General features: G+C 41.3%; 1 protein-coding gene across 4 annotated transcripts in view; it reads left to right on the top strand.

Annotated features, from left to right (window-relative positions):
- LOC149229484 (thylakoid lumenal P17.1 protein) overlaps positions 1–12376 on the top strand; it is a 301289-nt gene extending 288913 nt beyond the window's left edge. For all 4 annotated transcript variants that reach the window (XR_016247290.1, XR_016247291.1, XM_089375848.1 and 1 more), the window contains one exon: positions 12062–12376. Coding sequence is in view for 2 of the 4 variants with exons in the window: in XM_089375847.1 (XP_089231973.1) it covers positions 12062–12163 (102 nt within the window). In the remaining 2 variants the exon portion in view is untranslated. The remainder of the gene's footprint in view (positions 1–12061) is intronic.
- Positions 12377–12794: the final 418 nt, after the last annotated feature.

Below are 12794 nucleotides of genomic sequence, written 5' to 3'. Positions count from 1 at the left end.
CATCCATGAGAAGCCCATCCCTGAAAAATGTTGATGTCCTATATTTCTGCACTAAATAACGACCAGTCACATTAAAAATTACTTTTCACCTCCTTAGAGGCAGAATCTCACCATGAGACCTTCACCATCTTGAAGAGCATAATTTTGCCTTTCCAATGAGCTATTACACAACCCAAAACTCCAAGCGGTTTGAAAGTTATGAATTTTTGAAGTTAAATTATTAAATCTGGACATGGAGCTGACCTGAGCAGCCTACACAAGTCGGCCTCCAAACAAGGACGTGTCCTTTCATTTTGTTGTGTGAAAACTATTATTTATTAGGGATTTGAGCTCATTCTTTAGCCATTATTTTTGGGTCTGAGGTTCATAATTCAGTGGTAGACAGTAAGGAGGACAACGAGGAGTATTCTTGAAGACAAGGACAGCAAAATACTTGTTTGGGTAATTTTGTGAATGTAATTACAGTGACGTTGGTGCAGTCCTATTAAAAGTGACGTTGGTGCAGCAATTAAAGGGACCAGTCCTATTGAAAGTAGCTCGGATTACAGCTCAGGCATAAGGGCACAACTTACTATAAGAAGGAACAGTTAGAAGGCCTGTTTACTACAAATAGGCTTATTGCAAGTATTGTAGCTATGTTGCGGGGGAGCACTCCCCCCCCCCTTTGCTCCTGCTCCCAATCCGCACTCCGGGCGGGAGCAACTCGGGAGCTGGTCAGGAGCGCGTTCCCGAAATCGCTTCCGAAATGGGAGCGATTTCAGGAGCGCGCTCCCTATAAAAAATTTCGCTCCCTGCCTTTTTGGGAGCGTTTTGCCTTGTAGTAATGTTTGAAATGTAATTTTTTTTTAAAGAAACAAATAATTTTTGAGTGGGGCAGCTTAATGATCAAGTCTAGGCCCTAGTATTGATATGCTATTCATGGTAATGTTATTAATGTTTGAAATGTAATTTTCTTTTTAAAGAAACAAATAATTTTTGAGTGGGGCAGCTTAATGATCAAGTCTAGGCCCTAGTATTGATATGCTATTCATGGTAATGTTAAATTCTTAAAGTAAAAGGTCACTTTACTTAAATTTTTAACATTACCATGAAATGACTCAGGATGTTTGAGAGTGGTTCCAGCCTCATTGGATTTCATATGGAGAAAGTAGAATTTTAGATTTCATTCAAAATCCAGCAGACTTGTCAGTTTTTCAGGATTTCAGGATTGGGGGATTGCAATGTTTCCATTGAATTTTGTAATGTATTAGGGTATGGAACTCGTATTTAATCAAGAGCACCAATCCCTCTATGTACCTTGATGTTAGTGACATTGGTTGTCGAACTCCTCTATCATGACCCTCCTAAAAATGTATGCATCACTCAAACAAAATCTTGACTTGACATGCTACGCTTGTTCTATCTTATGTTAATTCTTAGAGGGTGATATTAATAACAAAGATCCCTATACAGATACAGAGGTAATGACAAAGATACCTCTGCATATTAATGTTGTAGAGGGTGATATTAATGACAAAGACCTTGATTTTCCAACAAGACTACAAAATTAGACATTTCTCGTGGTGGCAAGAGGCCCAAACATAAGAAATAGATAATAGATTTACTTCTCTTTTCTAGTTTCTAGTAACTTTTATAACTATTGACTCTTTCATATTTATTATGATATTTTTTTAAACAATATATGACAATTTAAGTTTGAAGTTGGCAATTATAACTCATTAGTAATGAATTATGAATATGATGCTTCATGAAAGTTGAAAGTTGTTTCATTTCATTTCATTTTATAACATTTCATTTCATGTTAGATAATATTTGTTGTAATGGTTACACTTAGCTTACAAGTACAACTTTGGTGATCAATGATGATAAATGTTATATATTGAATTTTGAAAGCTTGAAACTTTATGATTGATGAATCATGAGACTCAATATGTTGTATGTTACTATGTAACTAACTTGTGGACGTGGTTGATGAAGATTATAACTTCTAGATGATTGTTGTTGTATGGTTCAATCTATGTTTTTTTATGTTTTTTATACCTAATTCATTATTCTACATGTTTTTGTTGACATATATGTATCAAAATATAAAAAATTTATAAAAAACGCTCCGGGATTCGCTCCCAAACCGGGAGCTTCTGAAAATGTCACTCCCGCTCCCGTTTTCGCTCCCGCTCCCCGCTTTCGCTCCCGCTCCCAAGTAACATTGTTAAATTGTAGTAAGTGTCTTGGAGCTGCTGTAGGTTGGTGCAGCTGTAGGAAGAAGGCCAAGCTGCTACAGCCAGTTGGGAAATGGTTTAAAGGCCTTGAAACAAGGCTGTAGGGTCTTCTAGGAGCAGTGAGTAGAAACAACATCATCTTGGAGCAAGGCTGCAACTGTGGAAGGACTGGTTGGGCAGGTTTAAGAGGGCTGTAGCAGTGGGTTACTAGCCCTAACCAACAACAACAATTACAGCAATAAAACAGACCTACAAGCCTACCTTAATTGACCTCTTGTGAAGCAGATCTGTTGACACTTTTGAGCATATTTTTGAGGGGATTCTTAGAGCAGCTTATTGAAGAATTGATGTGCAGACTTGAGAGCATCCTTTGAGCATTGGAGCAGTTATTAAATTTGTTGCAGTCCTCTTGAAGAAGCCTTTGAAGAATTGATTAAAGGCCTTGTGGAGTCACATTGAAGATCTAAGATTGTGGAGAGTTCTTGGGGCAGCTTGTGGAAAACCTTCTTGAAGCATAGCTTGAAGATTTGTAAAAGCAATTTGACTATTTGAGAATATTTTGAAGTAGTGAAGACACCTTGTAGTAGCTGATCTTGAAAGCATTCTTGGAGACATTGTTGACCTAGTGATGTATGATTGAAGTCATCATGAGGTGACCTTGAAGATCTTGTTTGGGTACCATGAAGAGTAGTGGAGACACCTTCATGTGAAGACAAGGTTGTCATTGATGAAGTAATTTTGAGGAGACATTGTTGAAGATTGACAGGGCTCGTTGAAGAAGACATAGGGAGCTGTGAAGTATAACCAAATACATCTTGATGAAGTAAAGTAAGGGTTGGACCCTCAAAAAGGCAAGGTTGGTGTCTTGGAGGATAGGGTTGGAGCCCTAGAGGGTCGGAGTCCTCAAGAAACTAGGTTGGAACCTGAACCAGATATAATGTTGGAGCCCTTGAGGTTGGTGCCTCAAAATTGACAAGGTTGGAGCCTTGGAAGTCCAAGTCGGTTCTTGGCAAATACAGGTTGGAGCCTAGAAGATTGAGGATTGGTGCCCTTGGAGTTGGTGCTCCTAAACTCAAGGTTGGTGCCTTGGATAAGATAGGGTCAAAGCCTCACTAAAGTCCAAGTAGGTGCTTGGCACATCCCAGGTTGGAGTCTGGGTGTCTTCATCAAGGGTTGGAGCCCTACCCATATTGTACTTGATTCTTTATGAAGTTTATATTAATAGAAGTGCTTACTTCTATTGTTCATTTTTGTGTTCTAAATATAAGTGATCTAACTGGTAAAAGTAACAATTGAAAAGAAATAATGGTTCACCCCCCTCATTATTTCCAACAAGAAGAATATTGTAAAATGATGAAAGAGATAGTTATTGCAAAACCTATATATATATATATATATATATATATATATATATATATTTGTGTGTATGTGTGTGTGTATTTTTTTCCGAGGAAAAAGCGTAATTTTCATTAAAGAGTTAAGAAAATTACATGTTGTATACCAGCATATGAGGAATGCTTTCACTACTATCCAGAAGTTTATCAGTCCAAAATTCATGAGCACAAAAATAATATTTACATATCATCCTTCTTAAAATAAAGGATCAATGGCAAACCAGGGCCATAAGTCTGAAAACTAGCTAAACTAACAACTGCAAACATAAACAAAATAACAAAAAGACATATAGGATGATCTCATAGATCAATCCTGTAGAAATCTTGCCTCTTCAATGAAGGGCATGTGGTAGATCTGGAAAAAAAGCCCTGTCCCTGAACTCATGAATCAACCAGTGTCCTTTGATCAGCTGCGCGGCCTCTTTGGAAAGAAGATCAACGACTTCATTCCTTTCCCTGTATATATGAGAGCAAACAAAAAACTCAAACTGAGATTTTAAGTATACAACATCCTCCACCAAATCTCTGAGTGTATGCAAGTGACAGTTATAGGTTCCATTGATCCAATTTATGATAAGCTGAGAGTCCCCGGAAATTTGAATTTTGTGGCATTGTTGTTTTCTTGCAAAAAGGAGGAGGTGTCTAAGGTTGTTTAGTTCGACAAAGTTATTTGTTCCCCACCCAAGCCCCACTTTGATTTTGAAGAAAACATAATCATTTAAATGAAGAACATCCCCCACACCATAGCCCTTAGGCTGAGCCGAACCATCAAAATAGGCCCACGACTGGCTTCTGTCAATGATTTTAGGGTTGATGATTCTGCTGGGACCCTAAATTGAATCCTTTGGGATCATGTTGTAAATAGCTAGCATATGATTGCATGTGGCTGCCCCCAAGATGTTTTTTTCCTGAAATATCCTTTGGTTTCGGATAAGCCATATACCCCAACATACAATGAGAGGTAGGTTTTTTATTTTCTGTGTGGCTGCACTCGACCACCAAACTTGGCAAGCTTCATTTACGTTTTGTCCTGCCCAGCGGGTGTGAATTGAGAGGGCCGAAATGATGAAATTCCAAATTCCAGCCGAGACCGGATAGTGAAGGAAGAGGTGATCTGTATCTTCTGAATTAGCTTTACACAGGCAGCAACGGGAGGGGCCATGGAAACTGCGCTTTTTAAATTTTGCTCTGTGGGAATTTTGTTTGAGAGTATGCCCCACATGAAGAGTCGAGATTTGTGGGGGGCTTTCAGCTTCCACAGATGTCGCCACCACCAGCAGGTTTCACCCAATGCCCGAGCCTCCATGATCGCAGCAAAACCCGCTTTTGGGGAATATCTGCCAGTGGGATCCTTTGCCCAAATAAGTTCATCCTCCCTTTCAAAGATCCAGACGTTAGCTTCCTCCAAAGCCCCCACGAAATGCAACCATTCCCTACTCCATCTTTCATTAATTCCCACATTCTCAAAGGCAAGCCACTGCATGTTTGGCCAAGCTGGGCATCCCACTGCTGCAATGTGGGCTAGCTGTGTGACCCCACCGCCATTAGGTCCTGTCGCATCTCTCTAGGCAGGATGTGTGCATTCCCACTTCCAGCCTAGGCATCAGAGCCAATTCTAATTTGAGAACCATCCCCAACTTTCCAGGCTAATCCTTTCTTGATAATGTCAAAGGAGTGGGAAATGGCTTTCCAAATGCTCGAAGCCCCCAGGATGTTGTGGCCGAGGCTACGAATCCAGTCTGATATTGATATGGGGTGGATGTACTTGTTGTATATGACCTCCTTCCACAAGTTGTTTGTGGTTATGATTTGCCATCCCATTTTTGCTCCGAGGGCTTTTGCGAAATCTAGGGGTTCCTTCAGCCCCCATCCACCCCATTTTTTGGGCTTTGCAATCCTTTCCCATTTAACCCAAGCAAAAGTTTTTCCGGCATTTTGACCCCGCCAGAGGAATCTGCAGCATATCTGCTGGATTCTACGAAGAATGCCTTTAGGTATCCATGCCAGGGACATCCAATAGACTGGTATTGCCTCTAGAACTGATTTTATTAGGGTGAGCCTACCGACACGAGAGAGCCATTTCTGTTGCCATATATTTATTCAGTTTTCAATTTTTGCTAGCAGCCACGACCAGTCTGCAATACGGTACCTGTTTGGCTTTAGCCTGAATCCCAAATATTTCAGTCCTAAATCCAGATCCTGCCTGATGAAACCGAAATGCTGGGAGGCAAATCTTTGTTCATTTTGAAGACAAGAGCTAAAGATGATAGTTGATTTTTCATAATTCGGCTCCATACCTGTGGCTTTACAAAATAGAGATAGAATTGACTTGAAACAAGAGGTATCACGATAAGAGCCATTTAAGAAAATAAGAACATCATCTACAAATAAAAGATGTGAGATAACAATCCTGTCATTGATTTCAACCCCTCCCAGGGTTCCATTTGATCTTGTTGTTTTTAAAAGTCTGTTGAGGCCTTCCATAATCAGAAGGAATAACATCGGGGAGAGGGGGCATCCCTGTCTGAGACCTCTCTCAGCATGGAAAAAATCTGAAGCCGCCCCATTAATTAGGACACTGAAAGAAACAGAAGTGAAGCAACATACTATCCAATTGATGAATTGGTGAGGGAACCCGATATGGGTAAGCATGAGCTGTAGATAGGTCCAGCTCACTCTATCAAAAGCCTTGGAAAGGTCGATCTTAAGGATAACAGCTTTCTTGGAAAGAGTTTTAATCGAGTGAAGCATTTCTTGAGCAGTGCCTATGGCTTCATGAATTTGACGGTGGTTGAGGAAAGAAAATTGTTCTTTTGAGATCATCCTGGAGAGGATTGGCTTAATACGAAGGGCGATGAGCTTGGAGGTAATCTTGTAAACACAATTGCAAAGGGAGATGGGTCTAAAGTCATCAAAGGATTGGGGCTTGTCCACCTTGGGGATGAGGGCAATGAAGGTAGAATTGAAAGCTTCTGACATCCTTCCAATTATCCTACAGTCCTCAATGGCTAGCAGCAGGTCCTGCCCAATGAGATAAAAAAAGTGGTGTAGAATTCAATTGGCCAACTAGCAGGCCCTGAGCTTTTGTCTTTGTTGAAGCTTTTTAATGCTGCTTCCATTTCCCCCAAAGAGACTGATTGATTTAGAGCCTCTCTTTCCTCATCCTCAACAAACCGAGGCACAGCTTCCACAACCCGAAGGATCTCAACAATATTTGTTCCCCTTGGGCTTTTATAGATGTTTGAGAAGTGCCTGACTCCCATGTCCGCAAGCTGGGCGAATGAGCTGGCTTCTCTACCTGTGTGCTCTTTCAGTTCCCAAATCATATTAATCGCTTTCCTACCCCTGGCGAACTGTTGGAAAAATTTTGTATTTTCATCGCCCGACTTTAACCATAATGCTCTGCTCTTTAAGCGCCAGGTCTCCTCGGTCCTTCTCAACAGCCTGATCTTTTCTTTCTCCAAGTTTATGAGATGATCCTTTGATTGAATGGAGGCATAACTGGACAGTCCCAGTGATTCAAGAAGTTTTAGCTCCTTTTCAATCCTGATTAGAACCTCTCCCTCCCTTTTCTGCTTGGCCTTAACCCAACTGATAGTTTTTTCTTTTAGATGGGCTAGGTTGTGTGATATGACCGTCGCTGGGGGGGTGGACCTGAATCCCAATTACAGTGAGTCCAGCAATCCTTAACAATAACATGAAAATCATCCTCGTTGAGCCATGTTGCATTGAATTTAAATGGGGATCTAGGTTTGAGGTTTGCATCCTTGATTTCCAAGAAGATCGGGGAATGGTTTGAGCATCTCTTCGAACCAATCCATTGATGAGGTGATTCCTCTAGGTTGGCATGATGCGAGCTGAATCAATGCTTATAAGGTCATGGCCATCCAACAGGTTTTCAAAAAACCCCGTTAAAACATCTGACTGGGCCCTATGGCCCCATGACTCGGCAAGCCCAAGTGAGAAATTAAGGTCACCCCCAATGATCAGGTTCTCAGCTTGCATAAAGTCCGCTTGAAGCAGATTCTCCCAGAAAACCTCTCTATTCTGACATGGCCCATAAATGTTAATAATCCTCAGGGGGATATTGAGCGAGGTGGAAATGAAATCAGCTCCCAAAAAACCTTTTCCACCCCAGGCATTTGAGATCCTGATTGATTTTTTATTGAAACCAAGGGCACAGCCCCCCGAACGCCCTCTCACATCCAAGAAATAGAAATCCCAGTCTGGCAGGAAGGAATTTAGGGGGGGCGTCACCTAGGGTTTCTTACAGTAATAGGAAATCCAATTTTTCAGATAAACACAGTCTTTTCAACGCCAATTTTTTATCTGGGTTGGCCAAACCCCTGCAGTTGAAAGAGAGGCCTTTCATGGGTCAACCTTTGCAGGGTTCCCCTTTTCTCTAAGGACCTGGTCTATGGGAGTCTGTATTCCTGAGGCCACCTCAAGGCTGGCCCTTTTGATAGCTTTTGAGAGGCGAGATTGTCTGCCCCGAGGGGCCTTGGGAGGAAGGGGGGGTGCGGGTCCTCATCTAGTCCGAAGGCATGGAGGGAGGGTGGATTGGAGCGCAGATTGTAACGGTGAGAGGTACCAGAGGCCGAATCCCCAGAGTGGTTGTGAGAGAGATCTTGATGGACAGTAGAGCAGGGGATATTCAGGATGGGTGCAAGGGCAGAAGCCATAGGGCAAATCACGGGGCTCAACTTACCAAGATTGGAAACAATATTCAAAATACAATTTGTAGATGCAGAAACAGATAGCATACATTCATTCGTAAATTGAGGATGAAGAGGAGAAGAGGTACTCGAAAAACCATTGTTTTCCCTGGCGCGCTCTCTGGTAATTGAGGCTTCCTTTGTCCAAGTGTCCGACTCGGGTCGCACAAAAGACGACCGGTCTAGACCCTGCCTCAAGCTACCTTGAAGCGCTTTGAGATCCTCCATCCCCAGCTCTGTTTGAGTACAAGCTGCTGCAAAGCATTTCGGGGGACTCGGCCTTCGCCCAATGACCAGGGGGCAAGATTTGTAAAGGTGGCCAACCTCATGGCATCTCTGGCACCTGAAGGGAATGCCCTCATAATCCAGCTCCTGCCAACGGATAATGTCGCCCATCTAGAAGTGATAACTTTCCACCAGGCCCTCTCTTGTGTCCAGGTGTACAAGAATTCGAGCCATTGCCAAAACCCCCGAGTCCATATACGATCTGTCATGATCAAGGTATGTGCCCAAATCGTCGCCTATCACCCGAAAAATATCCTCAGACCAGAATTGCAGTGGGAGTCCCGACAGCCGAACCCATATCGGCCCTGCACCTAGGCTTTCCTTCTCTGGGTCGAAAAGAGGTGTCCAACGTTTGAGGAGGACGGGGATCATTTCCAGATGCCAGTAGCGAGTCAGCACCCAGTTCACTTGGTCCGACTCTGAGAAGATTAGGGCAAACCAACCCCTGGACATTGACAAAACCGCGGGAAGTTGTTCCAGTACATTCCCCCATACTTCCATTGTCCATCTCTTCAATCGACCCAGCGAGTAGTTTCTACCTCGGACTCTGCCCACCAGCACTGTACTTTCTGTCAATGCCGCTTGTCCATGCCAATTCCTTCCTAAAAAACTAGCAGACGACCCCTTTCTCTTGCTTTGGAAAGCTTGGACTTCTTGGCAGTCTTCGCCTTTGGGCCTAGGCCGGAGGGTTGCTATCTATCGACCTCCATCGGGTTATCATCAGAGTCCAAGGCACGAGTCTCGTTCCCCTCTGCTTCCTTGTTCGCTATGCCTTCAAAAAACCCTGAGGGCAGAGCGCTGCTTCCAAGTGAATTATTTGGGAAACTTCCGTGTAGGGTTTGGTTCTGCTAACTAGGTTGTGCTCTGTTACCTGAGGTCTGCTGGATTATCTGTGCCAATACCCAGTCCTTTCGACCTTGCTACCGAGAAACCCTCGCTGTTCGGAAAGCCATCTGCATGCTGGTTTTGCTCACTCCACGTTAAAAAATCTGAAGGTGACGGTATTGAGAGAAAATGGGAGCTTGTGTCTTCAACTAGGTTTATAAACCCCTCCAAAACCGTCGCGGCCAGTTGTGTGAGGTCCAGACCCTGCAGTGACTCTTCCATGTCAGCCATATCTGACCCTCGCTCGCTTACCTGATCTTCCGGTGGAGGGGGTGTAGTCGGTCTAAGGCCAACTTGAGACAACGGGCATGACTCCACCCAGATGTCGGAGTGTGTAAGACTGTCCGAGGAATAATCAACTAGTTTTTCCTCATAACCCTCATCCATTCATGCAAAATAACACTAAACACAGCTTGAAAGAGGTGAACAGACCACTTTGTCTTGGGACAATGCGATAAAACCGGGTCAAACCCCATGAAAATGTCTTGGAACTGCCTTATAACCGCCGCGGGTAGCTCTAGAAACCCCTGTCTTGGAACTGCCACGGGTATCACAAACCTTCTGCCCATAGAGGAGTCATGACAGCAAGTTGTTAAGGTAAGTGGGAGAACAGTTCAAAAACAGAAACCCTCTGACTGGGAATAGTCTTGAGTCCTCTTGAACCAAACTGTTAGCGCCTTAATGGAACCTCAATACGGTTTTTCTTCGGGCTTCGAACCCTACCAAGAGCGCTCTGCTTTCGTAGTCCCATATCCCATGGGAGGCCATTAACCAGAGCTCGGGCACGCAAGGGTTTCTTGTGGGGCCAAGCTAGATTCCAGGTCGAACCCCCTCGTCTTCATTTTTTATGCACGCTACCAACCCCTAACCAGTGAACCAACATGTGTGTATATATTGTTGTATTATAGGATACTTTTCAGTGAACTATCAACCCTGAGCTGTCTATGGTGGTTATTCATAATAAAATGTAATGGCTTTCATTACATTGCAATTTGGGTGAATCACTTCGTAAATATTCTCATTAATTTAGGGACATTTAAGGAACGGGTGAGGAGATCAGTTGCATAGTTGGAAATGTTTTTATTGAGTTATTTATACCCTAATAGGGAGCACACGAGATTTCTCCCAGTACAGGATGGCCCCATATGCAAATAGTCAACGACTTGTGCTTTCTTAACAACATAAATCTTTTTTGCACTGAGTTATAGTTATTTTCAGTGGTCGGAATCCTTGCTCATTGTACCTCTTGTATTGATGTGCTTTATGGAATGTGGCAAACACTTCAAATGGTCCCTTGTGATATGAATTTCTAACTGGCGCTACAAGGAATGATACATGTTTGTGCATCTTAATTCATAAATGTTATTGCAGTGAGAATTGGTGTATGGAGATCTTGCTATAGGTAGTTAGCTCGGTTTGACAAGAATGTTGTGTAGTCAAGAATTTTGATATATGAAAGAAGTCATTTAAGCTTCTGTTTTCCTTGATATGGTAAGGTGACCAAGATATGGGTGTCGTTGGAGGGGACTCGTTATTGGTTTTTGGAATTCACTTTTATTACAATGAAGTTTGAACTATAAGTGTCACAAACCAAAAGTTCATCACTTGTTATAAGATACTAATTTGCTTATGAGATGATAAAACAATACCACTTTAATGAAGGGAATATTTTGCATTTAATTTCATTGTTAAAAAAACGTATTTAACTTTTTATTGAAACAAGATTTGAAGGATTGGTAGAGCATTTTAGGCTCTTTATTAAAAGGGTTGGACACTCTATCTACATTATCCAATCACTGAAATTTAAGGAAGTTTTGTAGGGTGGATAGTTTATATCTTAGAATATATGCAATCCCCATTTTAAATGGGTGCACCATTTTGCTAGAAATGGTAGGGCATTGATGTCACATACAATTTAGAGCTATTATTGGCTATAAGTCTAATTCTTTATAGCCAATTTTAAAACATATTTGTAGTATAAGTATGTTTACTATGCAAATTCTGCATGAGAAATTCTTCCTTGTGTTTTATCTTATATGTGTACTCTGAAATCCTAGTGTGAGATTTATAAGCATACTACTAAATCAAAAACAAAATCTGTATCCTTGTGTACTTACTTTTGTAAATCTATTCTCCTTCTTTTAATAATATGAAATATTTTTAATAGAAAGCAAAATGCTTGAAGATTACTCTATTGTTCAGTAACTGTATGCATTCCATTTGCATGTAGGATCTTACAATCTACTTTATTGTGTATTAGTTCTATTTGTTTACGAAAACAGAAGGATACAGCTTTCATATTCATACAAAATGCCTTGAAAGCTATTGGTTTCCTCTATTTTGTACATTTGCATTTATGTACACCTTTACCCAGACATAAAATGCCTCCTAATATCCTATAACTTTGTTACTGATCCTACCTTGAAGAAACATCATTATAGTTCTTTTGATGATGTTGTGTATTACGTTATTGCTCATTATATTTTTTCATCATTTGGGCAAGGCCGTGCGATGATTTCTTCTTCCTTGCTATATCATGTGCTTGTTACTCTGATAATTTCAGGTCTCGTGCTTTGTAAGAAATGTAGCGGTTCGGGATATTCAAGGCGGTTATGAATGGGAAACTTTCATGCTTTTTTTGAAAAAAAAAGGTGGAGTCTATTGAAGCATACTACTTTGGTTTTCTTTTGATGTCAAATATGTGGTGTAGTTTTTAAATTTTTGGTACCTCAACAGGCTTTGCAAAGCTCACCCTTCTAAATGCAGATAATTATGTTGGTTTCCAAGATGCAATTTAAACCATGTAACTAAGAGGAGAAATTATTGGTTCATTGTACCTTTCTCTGAGGAGAATTATAAAGATTAGTCTTGGGAGCAGTGTTGTGAGTGCACTCTGCTTCCAGAAAAGTTTCCAACCTCCGCATAGGAATGCAACAAAATAGGATGAAAAAAATGTGTATTGACACACTAGAATAACAAACAATGCAGAATGCAGTTTTTCATTTTTCAGGATGAGGCTAATTGCTTGTAACATAAATATGTTCCATTTTCAAGAAAATCAGTTATTATAGTCATAGACACATTAGTAAGTGTGTGTATATATATATATATGAATTTTCATGTAATTGAAAATGTAACATCTGAAAATGATTAAATTAAATTGTCATTAATACAAATTTGGACAATGGAAGTCAAACACCTAAGTTCGAATCTTGGCAGGTGTAAAGCCCTTTTGTATGTATGTATGTGAGTATGTGTGTGAAGGAAGGTGTTTCTAAGGATAGGGGACATGCTCC

This window comes from Pinus tabuliformis, chromosome J, assembly GCF_031772625.1.
Source record: "Pinus tabuliformis cultivar Carrire ecotype Pingquan chromosome J, CPIR1, whole genome shotgun sequence".
NCBI lineage: Eukaryota > Viridiplantae > Streptophyta > Pinopsida > Pinales > Pinaceae > Pinus > Pinus tabuliformis.
The sequence above is the reverse complement of the archived record's forward strand: the minus strand, read 5'-3'. Positions and strand labels throughout refer to the sequence as shown.